The sequence below is a fragment of the Mustela lutreola genome, chromosome 10 (assembly GCF_030435805.1).
Source record: "Mustela lutreola isolate mMusLut2 chromosome 10, mMusLut2.pri, whole genome shotgun sequence".
Lineage (NCBI taxonomy): Eukaryota > Metazoa > Chordata > Mammalia > Carnivora > Mustelidae > Mustela > Mustela lutreola.
The window spans coordinates 70,628,570-70,649,824 of NC_081299.1; the positions used below are offsets into that span (position 1 = coordinate 70,628,570).

The 21,255-nt window shown below is 36.1% G+C and overlaps 1 protein-coding gene and 1 pseudogene across 1 annotated transcript in view; one reads left to right on the forward strand and one right to left on the reverse strand.

Moving 5' to 3' along the window:
* Positions 1-271: 271 nt before the first annotated feature.
* Positions 272-6,471, reverse strand: LOC131808845 (protein SET-like; annotated as a pseudogene).
* Positions 6,472-6,870: 399 nt separating this feature from the next.
* PRKACB (protein kinase cAMP-activated catalytic subunit beta) overlaps positions 6,871-21,255 on the forward strand; it is a 132,425-nt gene continuing 118,040 nt past the window's right edge. The window contains exon 1 of the mRNA XM_059134986.1: positions 6,871-7,108. Within this exon, the coding sequence (XP_058990969.1) occupies positions 7,063-7,108 (46 nt within the window). The 5' untranslated portion in view covers positions 6,871-7,062. The remainder of the gene's footprint in view (positions 7,109-21,255) is intronic.

Below are 21,255 nucleotides of genomic sequence, written 5' to 3' on the forward strand. Positions count from 1 at the left end.
GTAACATTTATAAATATGAGGTTGGGAAAGAGAAGTCATTGTTACTTTAAGTAGCTAAGCTGGAAGGATATAAATCTGTCATGTACAGCGAGCCTGTCTGGCTCATTATGAGGAGAGTTTTATTTTAAAAGTGTCATCCTGGGGCACCTGGGTGGCTCAGTGGGTTGGGGCTCTGCCTTCAGCTCAGGTCATGGTCTCAGGGTCCTGGGATTGAGCCCCACGTCGGGCTCCCTGCTCAGCTGGGAGCCTGCTTCTCCCTCTCTCTGCCATGTTGTCAAAATATCCATTTAACCCACCCAAACATCTCAAACCCACGCTTTGCTGACCTTTGATAACCTCATTTTTTAAAGTTTCTTTTCCTTTTTTTAAACAAGAGAAAGTAGACAGGTACATGTTGGTAAATGTTAATTGCACAAATCCACATAAAGACACAGTGTAATCTCTGAGCACAATATAGGGAAAAGGCTAGAATTCTATGCACTACTACACAGGGGCCCAGTACCTTCCAGCTTTCAGCATAGCTAAGGGAGCAGAAGGTTTTTCTTTTTTCCCCACAGAGCACAGTGGTGTTGATTCCATAAAGTTTTTGTTGAGACAAGGGGAAATAAAAATGAATTTGGAACAGAAGGGGGTAGAGATTCTTCTCCCATTATATTCCCCCTGAATAAGTTGAGAACCATGGTATAAAAGGAGAGAAAAGAGACTTCAGAAAACAGGGTGAATGAGCACCAGAGGGAGGGGAAAAACACTGCAACTTGATCCCAGGGATTGGAGAAAATTAAAAAAGGAAGGTTGGAATCCAACAGTGTTCCATTAAGTCATCTTCTCCTGCATCCTCCTCCTTCTATCGCCTCATCATCATCTTCCTCATCTTCATCCTCATCTCCTTCTTCAATATCTTCCAATCATTTTATTTCCTTCCCCCTTTTCATCAACCATATGAAGAACCAAGTAGTACTATAATGAAATGGCCAAATACCATCTTTGATGACCACTCCTATCTCATCTGCACCTGCCTCAGAATGGTCAGTAAATCAGGTGGAGTTCTCTGGTTCCTCATGCTGTCTCTTCCTGCTGGTTTTATTCTGCATTTGACTTGAATGTTTTGTCAAATCCTTTCCAGATTTCCATTTGATTTCAGTGGACTTTGATGATGGATCACTACTCTTATTCAGATGAAATTCTTTGGGGGAGAACTTTATTTTCAAAGTAAGGGTTTTCATCAAAATTAAGATCTATTCTGTAACCTGATTTAATACTCCAAGCAGTGCAGATACTTGTGGATGGCTGACATATGTTATTACCCAAAGATTCAGGATTTTGGCAATAAATTCCAACCTCTTCTGGAAAATGGCTGGCAAAGTTGTTACATTTCTTTTCTACTTTCAAAATCACCTCAGTGGCTTGTTCATTAAGTCTGTTTATTTCATTTTGCATTTCATTAATATGTTCAGTTGCTTCTTGCTGTTTCTTTTTCTCCCTTGGCAAGTGCTGAGAGGTTGACATCGCCTCTGGCTAGGGGGCAGGAGGCAATCTTGGTTTCTTCCTTTAAGGTAGGACTGAAGACTGCCATTTGGGGGCCATGCTGTGAGGAAACTCCATAAAACCAGGAGAGATGCACATCTGGAAGAAGTTCTGATTACTCCAAAGTTAACTTATCTTATTTTAAATAATTATTTACATGTCCATTTTGCCTTACACAAATACTTGATTTTATTCATCTGTATATTCTTATCATGCTTTCCATATACTGTTTAAACATTTAAACATTACTGTTGAAACATAAGTACAAGAAAACATTGTTATTGCAGGGTGAGCACAGGATGACAGTGACTTTATTTTATGACAAAAATTATCCTAGTACTTTCTAATAGATGACTTAATTTAATCCATGTAACTTCATACTTTGGGAAACAAAGACCAACGGAAGTAAGGATAGTGTGTGAAGGTGAAAGATGGTGACTATAACAGAACATGAATCCAGATTTTTCTGACTACAAAACTCAAACCCTTTCTACTTCATCATACACCACTCTAGTTTGTTACTGCCAGTACTATGAATACAGTTTTATTTCAGTGGGCCAGATTCACCTTAGTCAAAGATGGGCTTAAATTGTAAAAGCTGAGATTTCCTGAAAGCTCTTGCCCCACCAGTTCGTGATTTCATAAAGAAACAAGTATTTTGCAATTTAGGCATTATTTTTTATCTATAGGTATAGTCCCAAAATGCATAACACAAAACTGAAATAGCAGAAATTGAGCCATAGTTTTGTTGAAACACACTAGTATAACCAGAATATGCAAAATAAAATACCTTTTCTGAAATAGTGTATTACATATTAAGAAAGCAAAAAAAGTCGGTTTTGTTCTCCCCTCCAAGTATTTTCTTCTTAAACCACTTTTAGTTTGTATTCTAGTCCTTACACAAGAGATAAGCTACAATTCTACTGTTACTAGCTCATTTTTGTTGACTTTGAGCAGGTTATCAACTATTTTAGTCTCCTCGTCTGTTAAAAAAAAAAAAAAAAACGCAGAGAAAAATATCGAAATTTAGATAATAAATTTGTTCTCAAAGGGATTAGAATTCAGCTCAAGAAGAAAACTTCATACTGTACTACAACGACGTGAACAATTATCACAACATATTTGTAACTTATTAACTATAAAATTACTTCCTCATTTTGGAAGTATTATTCTGCCCTTTGCCTGATATTTAGTGTGGTATCATTTGGTTTAGGACATACAATACTGTACAATAATGAAATATCAGACTATGTGGGTTACTAATATTATTCAAAAAATTATAATCTTATGATGGTTAAGTAAGTTTTTACTAGCACTTATTTGGTATAAAATACAGTGTAAAAACAAATGATCTGGTTATATTCTTCAACAATTACCAACTTTACCTTATCCGTCCTCGTGATTATAAAGGAAAAACAAATATATCTGATATACATTATTTTTGAGGGTGTTTTGCTTTAAAAAGTCTTGGAAATCAAGTTAATAATATACTTAAAAACTAAAAAATAAACTGAAATAACAATTTTCTAGTTTTTCCCCATTTTCTCATTCCCAGGTAAAGAGATATCTCTAAGAAGAAAAGGGCTAAGGCTCCTAAATCTAGGGCCTTATTTTTCTCATCTGTAAATTGGGGATCTGTAAATTTTCTCATCTGTAAATTGTAAAATCTAGATCTTAATGTGGATTGAGATTACATTTGTCTCTTAGAAAAGGACACAAAATCTAGCATTCTTCCACTTACCATTTGACTGATCTTGCCCAAGTTACTTTACTACTTTGAACTTTTGTTTTACTCATTTGTAAAATGGGGCTAATATGTCTAGTTTATGTAGGTTTGTTTTGAGGATGATAAAAAAAATGTGAAAATGTTTTTACATCACTGATTTGTAAAATGGGGCTAATATGTCTAGCTTATGTAGGTGTGTTTTGAGGATCTGATAAAAAATGTGAAAATGTTTTTACCAAGTATAAGAAAATGTAAGACTAATTATTTCCAAAATGAAATATAATTTTCCCTGCTACAAAGTGCTGCAGATTCTCAGATAAAATATCATATGGAAAAGGACTCAAAGTCTTTTCTCTGTAATGACCCACTTCTTACTGTGTCTGCTTTCCTATAGAAATAGTTCTATCTTTGTACTTGTCTAGGTTATAGCAAAGTCATTTGTGGCAAAGGACAGCAATTGCCCCATGTTACTGCTAATCATTTCAAGAATAACTGAACAGTTAATGACATTTCTGTCCCTTCTGGAATGTAAAAAAAAAAAATTCTTGAAACATATGTTTCAAATTCTTGAAACTATGTGTTACATAAACAATGGTTTCCTATAGAGAACTCTTCTCTAATAATGAAAAGGCAACTTGTATATAATGACAACTAAATGGCTGTGAATGTTAACTAACTGAAAATTACGAAACTATATTCCTAAAGTATAATCTTCCTTGAATCAGAGAAGCAGTGTAAGCTAATATAACAAATAGTACAAGGAAAAAAGAATAAGAAGATATTTCTAATTGTTGATAATTTTTTAATTAATAACTAATGTACCTTCTTAACCAATGATAAAGTTAAATTTACAAATTTTGTAAAGTTGAATATTTTACTTATTGATTTTCCAGAATGTAGTTATAATGTATGTAACTCTGTAATAGTTGTCAACAGTATCCTTTGCAAATTAATGATTTATTCAGCTGCTCTATTAGAGACCTAGAACTCAAAATCATGTCAAGAAAAGGGACAAATTATGCCTATAACCACTCTTGTATTATTAAAACTGGTCTATAAAAAGGCATACATTTAAAAACTCACCCCAGGGGCGCCTGGGTGGCTCAGTGGTTAAGCTGCTGCCTTCGGCTCAGGTCATGATCTCGGGGTCCTGGGATCGAGCCCAGCATCGGGCTCTCTGCTCAGCAGGGAGCCTGCTTCCTCCTCTCCCTCTGCCTGCCTCTCTGCCTACTTGTGATCTCTATCTGTCAAATAAATAAATAAAATATTAAAAAAAATAAAAAAATATAAAAATAAAAACTCACCCCAATGAGGACAGTATGAATAGTCCAGGATTCTAGAAATATTCCCTCCAGAATAAAATATACCAAAAAGTTGTCTTTAATTTGGTATATATGTGGCTTAATGCTATTTAGTAAATTTTCCATGTATGTAGGGCAAATGTCACATCTATAGCATAAAACATGACTGGAAAGATGTGACATTGTTGCAACATTGTTACATGCTGACACAAAACCTATCTAGTCCAAACCCTTTTTTTCTCTGTTATTTTTATATTATCTAGATTTAATGGAAACCCTCAAAACAATACAGTAGTCCCTCCCCACTTATCTGTGGGGGATATATTCCAAGAACCCCAGTCAATGCCTAAAACCACAGATAGTTCCAAATCTCATATATACAATGTTTTTTCTTATGCATGCACACTACCTATGATATAGTTTAATTTATAAACAGGCACAGCAAGAGATTGATGATAAATAATAGAATGGAATAATTTTAACAATTTATTATATTAACAATATTAGCAATATATTATAAAAAAGTTAGTGTATATGGTCTCTCTCTGATCTTACCTCTGTCTATACTCACCTCTGTCGTGATGATGTAAGATGATAAAATGCCTTCATGATGAGAAGAAATAAAGTGAAGGATGTATAGACTATGACTTAGTGTTAGGCTACCACTGACCTCCTGACAGGTCAGAAGGAGAATGACCTATTTCCTGACGGTGGAGAACTGAAACTGTGGAGAGCAAAACTGGATAAGGGGGAACTACAGTATAATGAAATTCCCCCAAAAGTAAACTTTTAATCTCTTCTCTCTCAAATCAATGGATTTCAAATGAGAAAGCAATTTACCACAACATCCGCGGGTTTCTGACCAACATTACAGAGAAAAGGATGGACTTTGGAGTGCAGCCACCTAGGTTTAAATCCTGCTTCCACCAGATGATAGCTGTGTAACCTAGAGTCAATTGCTTAACTTCTCTGTCCCTCAGTTTGCACATTAAATAACGATAGTAAAGCTACATTATCTCACAGGATTTTGAGGAACAATTTGTTAATATTTCTACAGTACTTGGAATACAGTGTATATAATACACATATTTGCTCAGTTAATTTAACAGAATTGATCATAAGATATAGAGTTTACGGAGGAACTGCTTCAATTAGCACTGGGTTTTTGTCAGTAATGAAAAACATTTTTAAAAAAAAATTCTGAAAAATATCCTCAGTTTACTTTCAAGTCAGCAGGTGTCCATTAAACCCTGTGCATCTGGTGCCTTGGGGACGCAAAACAGGTTTATGTGGTCTCGCCCTCGGGAAGTTAACAGACTTCCCGCACTAAACGCTCACAGAACAGAGTTCAAAGGAACATGCAAAAGGAAAGTACTACACTGCCACATAAATCACCCGACAAATAAAGGTACTTGAAAATTCAAGTACTCTAAGTATATGAGTAAGTGCTCTATGTATATCGATAAAAAGCAATTATCAATTGGGAATGCATTTCACATCTACACAGAAAGCTGCTAAATACAAAGCCTCGCATCAACAGACATTGTGCAGCGGCCAAGTTTTCCTTATCTCCGCCTGGGATGTCTGATAAAACCTTGAGTGACCCCACAAAACGCGGCGAATGAAACCCGCTCTGGAAACATCCAAGGGCCGGCGACGGATGCCCGAGAACCCGGAAGACAACGTGCTCACGGGCTCGGCGGACACCTGCATCTTGAGGCTCCCAGCCACAGTCGCGATTAGGGACGAGGCTGTTGTCGCGGCACGTGCTGACCAGTCTGCCCCCGCCAGAAGCAGGAACGACGCGGCTCCCCTCGCCCTCGCATACGATCTTCCGCACGTACGTGCGGTTCTCCCCGGCCTGTCGGGAGAAGGCAACTTTGAATGAGGAGCCGCCGGGATACGGCGCACAAAGAAAGCCACCGAGCGCGCCCACACGGCTTCCCGCGGCCCCGCTCCAGGACATGGGGGACTCCAAGCTGAGAGACGACAGGTTCCTCGAAGCTAACGGTTCTCACGCCACCGCCCCCATCTCAGGGATGAACATCCGAGCTCAATGCCGGGCGAGAACACGCCAGTTCAGCCGGCCGCCGAGGTGCCAGTCAGAGTCACCCCACTCAGCCGCCCCGGATCAGGGCCCCTCACCCCGTCGCCCTCGTCCGGACCATACGTCACTTCCGGCGCGCGCCCGCCCGCGGAGAAAGAACCCGGCCCGGGCGGGGGGGAGGGGGGCGGCGAACCAGGGGGGCGGGGCGGGGGAAAGGGGAGTGTCTGCCCCCGCCGCCGCAGCCGCCGCGGGTGCTCCAGCTGCTGCCTCCCGGGCTGAGGAGTTGGCTGAAGCCCTGCCCTCCGAACCGGCCCAGTCTTCCCGCCCGCTCTCGGGGCGCCAGCGCCGGCAGCACTCATCGCTTCGACCCGTGCAGAAGCGAGACTTGCTTCAGCCGGTGGAGTGGCGGGGACGGCCCCGGCCCCCTTTCCCCTCCCTGACCCCTTCTTTCCATCGCCCCCGTCATGGGGAACGCGGCGACCGCCAAGAAAGGCAGCGAGGTGGAGAGCGGTGAGTCAAGGGCCGGGTCTGGGTACCGTACGGGAGGGCGGGCGCGGGGCATCGACCGCGCGTCCGGGTCGGAGCCCCGAGGCCGCGGGCATGGTCCAGGCCTCGCAGCGGCCGCCGGGAACTGCTCGTGGGGGCCCTAGGGACCAGCTGCCTTCCTCCTCCACAGCCTCCCCCCAGCCCCCGCCCCGCCTCCGGCGTGAGGGCCGAGCGCGTGGGACCGGATGGAGAGATCGAGGGAGAACAGTGTTCCCCGAGATTCCCTTTCTCTTTAGAGCGAGGGGACGCACTCGCTAGAACAATTCCCCAAATATGGTCCGGATAAAGAAGTCCCTTGTACCACTGCAATCCTCGCTTCCTCTACCCTAGACCATCTCTTTGGGAGCCACAGGTAGTGCTGTGGGCAGAGTTGGCTCTTTTCCCTCCATCACTTGGGTTCTGCCCAACCTAATCACAGCTTAGGTACGGGGCTGCTAGTCTGGCTCTCTGCAGGTAAGGTTAATTCTGAATAAGCAGCAGTGGTTTTGAGATCTTACATCTCTTAGGAATGGAAGATGTAACAACTAAACTGCAACTTTATCCATGAAAAAAACCAAGGCAGGTTTGCCTTTGCTTGAAACATTTCAGGAATCTCCTAGAGTGTCTGTAAAACTTAAAGGTCTCTGGGAGATGAAGTGCTTCCACAATAAGATGAATTTCTTCTGACGCTGAAAAGTGCAGGCACCCTGCACTTTACACCAGATAGTAAAAAATCATGCAAGTTGAATTTCTGTATAGTTCAATCAGTCAGGATGGTTGTGAAAAAATATTAATGTGCCTTTGTCAGGTTCATCTCTGATTTTATAATTCAAAATGATAAGACAACAAATGGTACTTGTTATGTCACCAGGACTGAATGACATTTTAGCACTTGAGGGAATGCCAGTGATTTATTCCAGTTTGTATAATTAGTATCTTTTAATGTTTCTATGTTTGTAATGTGTTTTAGGTTGATTTTGTAATTTAGCATGAAGGAATTAGCTTTTTTTTTTTTTTTAACAACAAAGCAGAATCAATTCAGAAAGATTTAGTCATTCATTTTGTTTAATGTGAATAATGAGATCAGATTATATGTTTATATTTCACCAGTGAGGTTTTGGTGTTAGTTTTCAGGAGCTCCAGAAAAGTTTGTTGTAATGTCATACAGATTATCAGTGACCATACTTTAGTATGTGATAGGGAAATTTTAAAAAGCCCATGTAGAGGTAGAACTTTGTTATCTTTTCTTTTTTAACTGCACAAATGTAGTAACTGTACAGAAAGAATAGGAATGTGGAAGATGTAAAGAATTATTTGTGTCTGGTAAGTTATTTTCGTTTTAAAGATAAAAACGTGCTAATTGTGTTGCAAAGGAGTGTGCTTGGTAATTGAATCATATCAGTGATTTTCATTGGCAAGTACTGACATGTACAGTGTTTCCATTTTTAATAATGATAGTAGACTCTTCTCTGATCTATATATTTACATTATTAAGTTACCAAACTTATTCTCCCCAAGACAGTACTGATTTGAAGCTCAGAACTATTGGATAATCTTGGAATATTTACAGAAAACAGGATGGAGACTTTAAATGTTTATCTAAATATATTTAAATTATTCCTATGAATAAAATCTTTCCTGAGCTCTAACTATTAGTGACAGCCTATTTAGTAAGTATGTTAGCCAGCTTTTTATGTAAGTTTATTTATGGAAACTGAAGATCAGTATGGTAGTTTAAATGAATGTTGTGAAGTAATAAAAGAAAATAGCGAGTGATATCTCATAGGGACAGTTATTAGAAATGCCATGTGTTGATCACTCTGTAATTTTATCTGGAGCAATGTTATCATGTGTGTGTTGTTGCTGTTCTATAGTCAATAAAGTTTATTGATATCTCTTAAAACTTAATGAAAGGGCAGCTTTTACCATTGCAAACCTAATTGTTCTGCGTATTTCTTTAAAAAAATTATTCTTGAAAATAAATGCCTTTGAAAATTTGAATGTAGTTATTTAAACTTCAGTTGATACATAACAACATAAACTTCTGGAAATATAAGTAATCTTAGAAATCAGCCTGTATAATCATTCCATTTAATGATTATAAATAGTGATAAATGATTCTAAAGCCAAAGAGTTTGACCTTTGAAGAAGCTGAAGTTAAGATCAGATTACTAGTGATACTAGAGTATCACTAGAATCTGAATCCATTCTGCCTCATGAAATAATCAATTAATACCCATATTTTCAAAATGTCTGTAAAGTGTATTAGTTTCATGTGGAGACTAAGAAAAAGTTCAAGAAATCTACTACCTAGTATAAGTGAAAAAATGTATTCATAAAAGTTATCTGAAGAGCAAAATATGGTAAGTGCTGATATTATGGAAAGTGAAGTTAGAACTCTGAAAACTACAAGTAGGGAAATGTTTGATTTGAAATGATGATTAATATATGTTTATAAAAAATAAAAAATTATATTAAAAAAATGTATAAGGTTGACTAAGATTTGAGGTTTGGTTTGGACCATGCCTGATATAGGTGACTCTGGAGCTTCGTTATAAACATATTCCAGAAGAATGAAACTTTTACCATTTGGTGCCTCTGTTGTAATCTATTCAATCTCTCTACTCTTAGAATAAAGCATTTTCCAGGGTAGGACTTGGAGATGCCATTCTCATCTCTATACTTTTTGGAGATCACATTAAGTTGGGTATTTTTCTACCATAGTGAACTAGGAAATTGTATTGATATACCTTAAAACTTATTGAAAGAACATTTCTTACCATTACATACCAACTGTTGTGTATTTATAAAAACTTACTCTCAAAAATATGGGTTTAAGTGTAGTTACTTCAACTTTCACTAATATACAGAAGCATAAATTTTAAATATATGAGTATATGATTCTCGGAGAAGTTATAAACTCTGGTCATTCAAAATTGTTTTACTTATCCAGTCTCCCACTTCTTTACCCACAGTCACCAATATAAAAAACAGATGCCACCATTTTAACATGGGAAGGTCTTTTGTGATTTATTTCATTAAAAAAAAAAAAAATTAGACCCATTAGGTTGCTTGTGGAGCTTCGTATTACACTTGGATGGCAAAGGTGTTGAAGCCAATGGGTAAAGTGCTGGTAGAGATTTGGAAGCTGGTTCTCCTATGACTGTAAGTGGTAGAACAACAATGTAACCTAGTGTTTGCATAATGATCTTTCAATGTTTTCCAAAGTATCTCTCTGTCTTAAGAGCTTGAGGGTGAATAGAAATTAATCAAAGAAAGTCGCCAGTAGTCTAGGTTCAACCAAATGCAAGTTTCATAACAACTTGCATTTTTGGAGGGCTTACTGTGAACCAGGTTCTCTGTGCACTTTGCATACATGATTTCACTTAATCTTGCCAAACCTATGAAGTAGTTTAATTATTTTTCTATTTTATAAATCAGGAAATGGAGACTCAGAGAGCCTAAATGTCTTGCCTAAATTCATACAGCTAAGAAGTCAAGGAAAAACATCTGAGCCTAGGCAGCTTAACCCTGGACCCGAAATCCTAACCCCTGTGCCAACAGCATATATATATCTAATGGGAAAACTGATTCTGAGACACACAGAATAGCTTAGACTTCACTTTATTTCAGTTTATTATCCATTATAAAAATTTTGGTTGTTTTTAATAGTGACTTCATTTATATATATTAAATATCTTAAATGAGAGTTATTTTTTCTTGTACTGTTCTCCAGATTCTATTTCCTCACCTGTAAAATGAGGATGAAGGATTAAACTGTCTTGAAAATCTTTTCAGACTTGATATGGTAATTTCAAATTAAGCCATGTAAATTAATTTATATACTTACACCCTTCATTGCTGTTTATATTTGTGTTTAATTATTTTTCTCATTTGTAAATGTATACTTTCCCTTCCTGATAAATAGCCAATCAAAACATTCCTATTTAAATCTGTATGGCCATTTTAAAAAGTACTTCGATATCTGCATTATGGTTTAGAGTAGTACTATCCAGGCAGACTTTCTGTGTGGTGGCAATGTTTCTGTATTGTTTAATGTAGTAGGCACTAGGTATATGTGGCTATTGAGCAGTTGAAATATGACCAGGGCAGCTGAGAAACTGAATTTTTAATTTAAATGTGGCTACTAATGTTTGGTATATTAGACAGCACAGGTTTAGAACATAGCTGTCTTTATATGTAATAAAGATGCCAACCCATCTTTTAATCATCTTGGTAATTTGGATCCTCACCAGTATGTGTCGATCAACAGAATGCTGGATTTATCTTTTCTCATACTAGGAATTAACTTATTTCTAAAGCATTTCCTCTGAATAAGCCTCTATGAATTTAGTGATGAGTTTACTATAGTAATTAGTGTATAATCTGTAAAGTTAACTACAAAGTTAATTTCTCTATTGGATTCTACTAGAATTATTATTATTATTTTTAGTTTTTAATATTGACTGTCAGTGAGAATATTTTTATTGAAAGTTTTTATAGATTTAAATGTTGATTAGGAAAAATTTAGTGATCTCATATCTTACTCATGTCTTTAAAGCTTTTAATTATCAGATATTTATTCCAATTTATTAAATTGGCAGAAGTACTTAGGAATAGTTTTTGAGTTAAAAACATTTTTTTTGTTAAAAATTTTTGAAAAAGAAAAAAGGTCATAATGAACAGCAACACTATTGAAATAATAAATACGTATTATCTCATCCAGTTATGTGATCTTGTAATTCATTTTGTGCAGATCATCTAATGCATAAAATCATTTCATGGTTCAAGAACCATGTTTTCCATTCTCCTATTCAGTGTCCTTCACTTAGGATATAGACAGATTGTTGCTTTTCATTGCTGGCAGCAGGATAAAGACAAAGTAAGCCATAGCTTAGTGGCAGAAGCAGCACATGAAAAGGTCCTAGATAAGCCAGGATAGTTATTAAAATCCTTCAGATAGTTAGGAGTTGACCATAAATCATTTTGATATTCCATTAAATTAATAAAATTAAACAATTAGTATAATTTGCAAAATTGTCTGTATATCTAGGTAATATTAATGTTACTATACATATGTGCCCAGATTTTTTCAGGGGAATAAATCTTAAGTTTTTAATGAACAAAGTATGTTAAATAGAAAATGGAATTTATGGTCAGTACCAAATTATTTTGAGTTTTTTAATTTAAAAATATTCCTTCAGGAGGATCCTATATGGTTATTTTCTTTGTTGGCTCATTCATTCCTTCCACATACTGGAGTTCCTAATATGTGATGGACTTCATGCAAATCTCTGAGAGTAAAGATTGAGTATGACACAGTACCTGCTTCAGAGTGCCTGCATTCCAGAAAGGGGAGACATACTTGTCAACAAATTAATGGGGGAGAAAAACTATTACAGATGCTTTCATAAAAGCTCAGTGAGGAAACTGTAGAAAGTATGGTCATTTCCATTGGCATGGAGAAGATGAGATTCAAAAAGGACTTCAGAGAGGAGGTGAGCTCTGAGTTGAGTATTGAAAATGGTAAATGTTCAACAGTGGGATTACAGGGGGAAGTGTCTTCTGAGTAGAAGGAACACAGTGAGCAAAAATGCAGAGGAGTGAAACAAAAGAATATACAGGAAAAGAAAAGTAAGTTGTCTATTATGACTAACTTGAAGGGTGGAACTAGTGGTAGGGAAGAAGGGAAATTATAATATGAAAGATAAGACTGAAGAAATGGATAGAGGCCATGTAATGGAAAGGTTTTGAATTTTAACCCATAGATATTTGGGAGCTATTATAGACTTTGAAATAAGGGAGAGACATGATCAAATATGGGTTTTAGAGAGCTCACTTTGGTGGTACTGAGAAGATGAGTCACTGTGGGACAAGTGGAGTAGAGGTAGGATGATCAGTAAAAAGACTCTCATGCAAGTAAGGGAATTAGAGGGTCTGAATCAAGGTGGTAGAGATAGGTATGCAGGAAAAAATATAAAATTTCATACCTTTGGAAAATGAAAATGAGCAAGCTATACTTGGAGAATGAGGAAAAAGAGGATTTGGGAATAACACCCAAATTATTGTGCCTTAGTGGATGGGTTATGATGCCAGTAATGGAGTCAGGAAATAAAAACAAGTTGAGGAGCAGAATTGGGGAGCATATGGAATTCAGGATGACTGTGGCATTTCTGAGAAAAATGGTATCTGATTGGTTGTTTTGTATGTCTGTTGTCTTTGATTCTCCCAGCCATGGGGGGAAAATGACCTTGGATGGTTAGGATCTGTTCCACATAACATCCTCATTTTGCTCCCTTTTTTAATGCCAGCTGTTTAGAAACTATAGAACTGCAACATCTGACACAATTCCTATGGCTACTAAAAGCTTAGCTTTTTTATTTTGAAAAGAGTCAAAGCTAAGGCACTGACGAAAATGATGCAACTTTTGCAGAACACAGTAATTTAAAATCAGATAAAATATTGCTTTCATAATTAAAGTATGCATCCTGTAAGCTATTGAGTTTTGTAGAGCCATGTGTAATAGTAGAAAGAAAATGTAAAATACAGAACCAATATATTTTACTAAGTAAATATTAGTTTTCTCCCCCTAGAGTGCTTTCAAGTAGATACTAAAAAGTTGGGATATAATTTAATAATAAGAACTTGAACTTAGAATAAGAAAAAATCTAGATTCTTTTTTTTTAAAGATTTTATTTATTTATTTGACAGAGAGAGATCACAGTAGACAGAGAGGCAGGCAGAGAGAGGGAAGCAGGCTCCCTGCTGAGCAGAGAGCCTGATGCCAAACTTGATCCCAGGACCCTGAGATCATGACCTGAGATGAAGGCAGTGGCTTAACCCACTGAGCCACCCAGGTGCCCCGAAAAAATCTAGATTCTGTTTCCTAGTACTTTCTATTATTTCACCTTGAATAAGTGTTTGTTTTAATGTCTCCAAGCTATAGTGTAAATTTGAGAAGGGTGGTTTTGATAATGAGGCTGTGGTCTTTTCCAGTTTTATAATCCAATGATTCCAATGTATTTATTAAGAGAAAGAATGTATATTTAAAAAGTACCAAGTCTTGGGGAAAAATTATAGAAGGTTTTCATAAAATTATGTGACTAGAGAAGTGGCAAATTAGCCCCAGTGTGAGCACGTATAAGGTATTGTCTTTAGGGAGAGTTTTTGTTTTGGGGGTTTTTTTTTTTGTTTGTTTTTCACCTGTACTTACAGGATAGTAGCCTCTGAATTTTGACCTAGGAAGCAAATTTATGAATCACCATATTAGTCTTTGAAGATATTCTCATGTTCTGTTACAGGTAAAGGGATCATTTAAATGTTGGTGATCAGAGGAATGTATTGGAAATAAAACGTACAGCATCCTACTATTAATGTAAAAACCCTTAACATATGATGTGTAGTTGAATTTTTTTTATGATTTTTAAAATTTCTCCAAAAATTTTATTTATTAATTTGGGGGAGAGAGAAAGGAGAGAGAAGGAGCAGACAGAGAGGGAGAAGCAGACTCCCTGCTGAGCACAGAGCCCAACTCAGGGCTCAGTCACAGGACCCCGAGATCATGACCTGAAGTCAGACACTTAGCCAAATAAGCCACCCAAGAGCTCCAGTTATGATTTTTTGGATGTAGCAGAACCAGGGAAAGTTAAGATCAGAAAGGCAGCTAATAGAAGATAATGGAAGGTCCAGTGTATGAGAGTAAACTAAAAAAAAAAAAAAAAAAAAAAAAAAAAAAAAAAAAATCAGAACAGAACTTTTCAAACTACAGTGGTTATGGATACATGACTGAAATGTATAAATCAATAGCATTGACAGAAAATCTGTGATTGTTCACCTAAATTTGAAATACTAGGATTCATGGGATTTTCCTCAAAACTTATAAAAGCTAGTTGTAGAGCAAACAAAATACAACAAAACCTTGATAAACTAGGCTTAGAGAATAAATATATTTAACTACTTTTTAATCATTTATGTTTAAAGGTAAAAAGATCTGTGCTCGTAAATTCAGCTAGTATTCTTAGCAACTTAAGAATTGCTAGAAAATTTTAATGCCTTTTTACTCTTTTTATAGGTCTAATAACCCTCTCAGTTTCTTACCAACTTCTGAAAAAGTCACCTTTTTCTTACTATTGAGGTTTATTATTGTAATGCAGATAATAAATTGTTTCCCCTGATATGAAGGTATAGCTTGAATTGCTTAAACGATACGGAGGTATAGCTTAAATTTTTACTTTAATCTTATAATTCATCCAGTTATTTAATTTTAAAAAATTCTTTGAGGATGGGAGATAAAGAGTTGCCTTTATGTAGCTCATAGTCGTTTGGAAGATTTAAATAAGTAAAAGCATAATTATGAGATATTGGTGGGAAGCATAATATAGGATGTTTCCCATAGTAATAATTTGGCTTTTAACTTTTTGGTTGTCATGTAAATTAGACTCAGTAATGTTCTGAATCTATGCGGATGATTTTCTTAATCAAATCTGGGACTCTTAAAAAAGAGAGAAATGCACTAATTGACAATCCGCAATGAAGAATGATACACTAGTACATTTGACATTAAAGCTGCCTTAGAAAATCCAGTGTAGATGCTGTATCTTATCTGACTTGCTATTTACAGGGTAAAAAGTCCCAGGTTTTATGGCCATGATTTAAGGTTGTATTCCCTGCTGCCGACTATTCATATAACATTAACTGTTCAGTGGCTTTTGAAATTTTTGTTTTCTTGTAAAATAACTATTGAACCTAAACCTTAAATCCTTAGCAAATCTGTATGCTCCATTTGGACTTTGTCCCAAGGTTCTGGGATCGAGCCCCACATCAGGCTCTCTGCTCAGCAGGGAGCCTGCTTTGCCCTCCCTCTCTCTGCGTGCCTCTCTGCCTACTTGTGATCTCTGTCAAATAAATAAATAAAATCTTTAAAAAAAAAAGATACTGTCTTGAGATCTCACTTTAGAGTCCTACTTAATAAAATGAGTATTCAGTTTCTATATTACTTATTCTTAAGTAGATGACATGTAGTATCAGCACACCATTGTCGGTGAGCCACAAACTTAAGAGAACATGTTTGTACAGGTATTACTTAGCTTCTTTTGTAGGAGCTAGTTCTGTTGATAATTTAGCCCCTCTAATCCAAGGAGAAGCTTCCTAGCAGCCATGAAAGGTTAAACTGGGGAAAGATATGAATTCCTCTTTAGGCTATAATCTTAAAGTTACTAAATAAGCCATAGTTCATGGTAGAATGACAAAGACAGAATAGTCATTTATTTGTCATTCATTCAGTAGTCATTGGTCAGTATTTATTGAGTACCTACTGTGTACCAGCATATAGACTATATGCTAGTCCACAGATGCAAATGTGTGAGTAAAAATAAGACTTGGTTCCTATTTTAAGCTGGGAAACAGATACATACAGATATTTATGATAAAAATGTACAGTGATACCTTTTATCATAAGATTGCTACTGGGGTGAAAATACAACACAGGAATTTATATAAGAATAAGTGTAGAATTTCTGAGATCATCTTGGGAGATTGACTGACTGACTGAAATAGAAACTGGCTTTGAGTCCGTTTTGGAGATGTTTACGTTTGTGATTGTAGCACTTATACTAGTATTGATTTGTCAGCTGTTTCTCTGACTATGCATTGTGATCTTTCTCTATACTCTAAGCCCTGCATTTATCCTAGGTGGCTTCACATCCTTACCATTGTGTTTCAGTTCCTTGATCACATTATTTCCTATCCCCTTCTGTTGACTTGATTTATTAACTGCTCAAGAATCATTAATGTACACATACCATTTTCTGATCGTAACACCCTCTCCTTTTTCTTTGCTCTTTAAATATTCTTACTGTTAATCTTCATCAGAATCTTTCATCCATTCATCCATCATGTCTCTCACTTCGTTTTCCTTCTTAACCAATTTGGATTACATAGTCCCCAAGATCTGTTGCACTTTTATCTTTTTATCACATATTTCTGACAGAACTCTAACTGATAAACTCTACTTTCTCAGTGCTTTCAGCAAAGAGCTAAAAAACCGCTAGAGAAAACCAAAAGGGCAATATAAATTCAGCCACAAATAGACTGTCAGCATGATTTGGCAATTCTACCATATTTCTCTGATCAACACTGTCCCATTCTTTATAATTTCTATTTTATTCTCTTCACCCTTCTCAATCTTCATTATTACTCTCATTTTAAGAGATGATCTTACCTCAAATCTCACAAGGAAAATAACATATATCAGACAATCCCTTCACCTTTTTTTTTTTTTTAAGATTTTATTTATTTATTTGACAGAGAGAGATCACAAGCAGGCAGAGAGGCAGGCAGAGAGAGAAGAGGAAGCAGGCTCCCTGCTGAGCAGAAAGCCTGATTCGGGGCTTGATCCTAGGACTCTGAGACCATGACCCAAGCCGAAGGCAGCGGCTTAACCCACTGAACCACCCAGGCACCCACCTTTACCTTTACCTTCTTTTTATCAAACATGCACACTTGCTAGATTTTAACTTAATTTATTTTGTTATTTTGTTTTATTAGAAGAATTGTCTGTTCCATTTATCTGTTGTTACATCACATATCACTCCTTCATTTAGTGGCTTAAAGCAATGATAACATTTATTTTGCTTTGGAAAGTACAGTTTGGGCAGAGCTCTACAAGGATACCTCATCTCTGCTTTTTTTTTTTTTAAGATTTTATTTATTTGAGAGAGAGAGAGAGATCACAAGTAGGCAGAGAGGCAGGCAGAGAGAGAAAGGGGAGGAAGCAGGCTCCAAAACAAAGTAGTATCATGTTGGTTTATATATTCTGTATACATATACTTCAGTTTAAATTTGTATCTCTTCTTGGTTTAAAAATATTCATACTCTCATAGTTAAATGGGAACATATTTTTATTCTCTGTGAAGATAGAGCTTTTATTAACTGCAAATATAAATTCTTCTAATTGAGAAAGGAATTGAGTTACACGCCTTCCCCTCACTTTTAAATAAATCAACTGAATATCCTATGAGAATTTAGAAGCTAACTACTTTGGTGTTTAGAAATTACTTATTTGGACATTTAACATTATTAACCTGATGTCTGTATCATACTGAAATCCATAAAGTAGTAGAAGTGTTCTCAAAGAAACAATAATAGATGTTATAGAATACTTACTTCAGCTCACACAGTTACTTTCAAAATCTTTCCTAATATGCAAATTGGACATAGTGCTAATTTGTGAGGTTTAGAAATCATATATTCTGTGGTTCTCCTGGGACCAGGAAGATGGTCATAAATGGTAGCTATAGTTTTTGAGAGAAAACTGTCTATAGATTGGGCACCTTTTTCAACAAGTTGTCTGAATTACTGGTCAGTGAACAGTTAGAAACTGCAAATTAATTTAGTAGAGTATTTTTATATTAGGTTACAAGTAGTTGACTTATTAACTATTATATTAACAATTATAATTAAAAATTAAATATAAGTATATTCATAATTTCAAGATCATCAAGAATAAAAAGATAAAAATTCAGAGGGAAATTTTAGAGTTATCTATCAGAACTTTAAAAATGACATGAAGCAGCTTAAGTCATTTATTTCTCATAACCCTGTGTGGTAGATACTATTATTCTCTTTTTTTCTAGTAAGAAACCAAGGTTATAGAAGTTAAACACACAGCTAGTTAAATGGCAGAGCTGAGGGTGACACAGACTTACATGGTCTAATTCAAGGCCCTTATAAGCACTGTTTTACACTGCTCCTCTAACATGATGATGATGTTTTCTTTTAAAAATTGTGCATTTGAAACTGTCCTAGAATCTAAGGGCCTCTCAAAGCTCTATCTACATATCACCTTTTTAGAAATTACTTAATTTTTCCTACTGCCAGACACTGATAGCACTGCATATATAATAACTCATTTAATCTTCACAACCTTTTGAGTAAGGAACAATGATTGCTCTTATTTTATATAAGAGGAAATTTAGGCCCAGAAAGGTTAGGTAACTTGTCCAAAGTTATTGTTAGTAAGCAGTGAAACTAGAATTTGAACCCAGGAAATCTAACTCTAGAGTCTGTTCCTAACCACCGCACTATATTGGCCACTTCTCTAAAAATTTATAGTTTTTTTCTTCATTCACAGATTACGTTTGTAATCATCTTTCTAGTGACAGAAAACTCATTACTCTGTAAAACAGGAGTCTTACATATCAGTCAGGGATACACCAGAGAAACAGAATCAGTGGGATATGTATTAAGAGATACATTGCAAGCAATTGACTTAACTTATGGTGGGATCTGGCTAGGCAAGTCCAAAGGGCAAGTCTAAAATTCATAGGCATTTAGGAAGGGCAAGCTGGAATTCTTGGCTGGGTTGAAGCTGCAGTCCACAGGCTGAATTTCTTCAGGGAAGCTTTAGTTCTGCTATAAACTTTTCAGCTGATTGAATCAGACCCAGATGATCTAGGATCATCTTTTTTACTTAAAGTAAACTGATTATAGGCTTTAATCACATCTAATAAATGCCTCTATAGCAACACCTAGATTAGTGTTTGACTGGATAATTATTTAGATACTGTACCCTAGCCAAGTTGACCCAAAAGTGATCACTGGCTTTTTTTTTTTTTTTTTTTAAACCCTGGGGTGGGTTTGGGGTGGTCAGCTGCTTTCTTTCTTTCTTTCTTTTTTTTTTTTTTAATTTTATTTATTTATTTGTCAGAGAGAGAGAGCGAGAGAGAGCGAGCAAGCACAGGCAGACAGAGTGGCAGGCAGAGGCAAAGGGAGAAGCAGGCTCCCTGCGGAGCAAGGAGCCCGATGCGGGACTTGATCCCAGGACGCTGGGATCATGACCTGAGCCGAAGGCAGCCGCTTAACCAACTGAGCCACCCAAGCGTCCCTGCTTTCATTTTTTTAAGCTAGGAATGAAACTTCTGTTTTCTTTTCTATCTTCCATGTATTTATTGATTACTCCTGCCACCTCTTCAAGTCTACCCCACCCCATTATCACACCAAAAGGATTTCAGGTGTTTTGCCATTGAAGACATCTACATAAAACATACTACCTTTAAAACAAAATTTTAAAAATGAACAAGAGCCTCAAAATAAAAGGTAGAGCAATGATTGAACCAGAAAACCTATGCTAAAGCTAGTTACCTTTTTGAGCATAAAATTAGCACTTTTTACATGGCAAAAGAGTCATATAGTTAGAATCTCTTCCTCAAATTCACAAATATCCTAATAAGAATTTAGCATCAAATTCTAACAGGAAATACATCTATATAAATACATATATACATATATTAATAAATATAAATACATATATAAATAAATATAAATTGGCCTACAAGATAATTATTACTTAATAAAAGAGAATTCTCTGTAGATTTTGAGGTACAAGAATGAGGTTTCAGAGAGATGCATACAGTTATTTTTATTGTTGCTGTTATTATTTTGGTAATTCTTATTTATATCTTGATTTTTTTTATCCTCTTTTGATAAAATTTAAAATGCTATAAGCTCCTTTATTAAGACATAGAGATTTAAGATGATGCCTCATATACCTTTAACCTGACTAAAAGGTTTATCTTAAATGTGTATCTTATGGTTGCTCTCAACTTAAGAAAGTTGGGATTTATTGAAATAAGGACATTCATTGTCTTATAGCAGCCTAAAGTGAGGCACAAGGTAGAGAAGCTGTCTCAGAAAAAAACATGAATGCAGCTTTTGTCTATTGAAGTTGATTATAATTTGATAATAAGAAATGTATAATATTTTATTATTATTATCAAAGTGTAGTTGACTTACAATATATTAGATTCAGGTATACAACATAATGATTCGATATTTATGCGTATTACAAAATGATCATCATGATAAATCTAGCTACTATGTATCATCATACAGTATACATTGTTGCAGATTATTAGGTAAATTCTTTCTTCTATACATTGTATCCTTTGTCTTATTTATTTTAAAACTGGAAGTTTATACCTTTTAATCTCCTTCTGCCATTTGTCCATCCCAACACTCACTTTCCCTCTGGCAGCCACAGATTATTTTTATCTATGAGTCTATTTCTGTTTGGGACTTTTTTATTTTGTTGTTAATTTATTTTATTTTTTATTTTTCACATATAAGTAAAATCT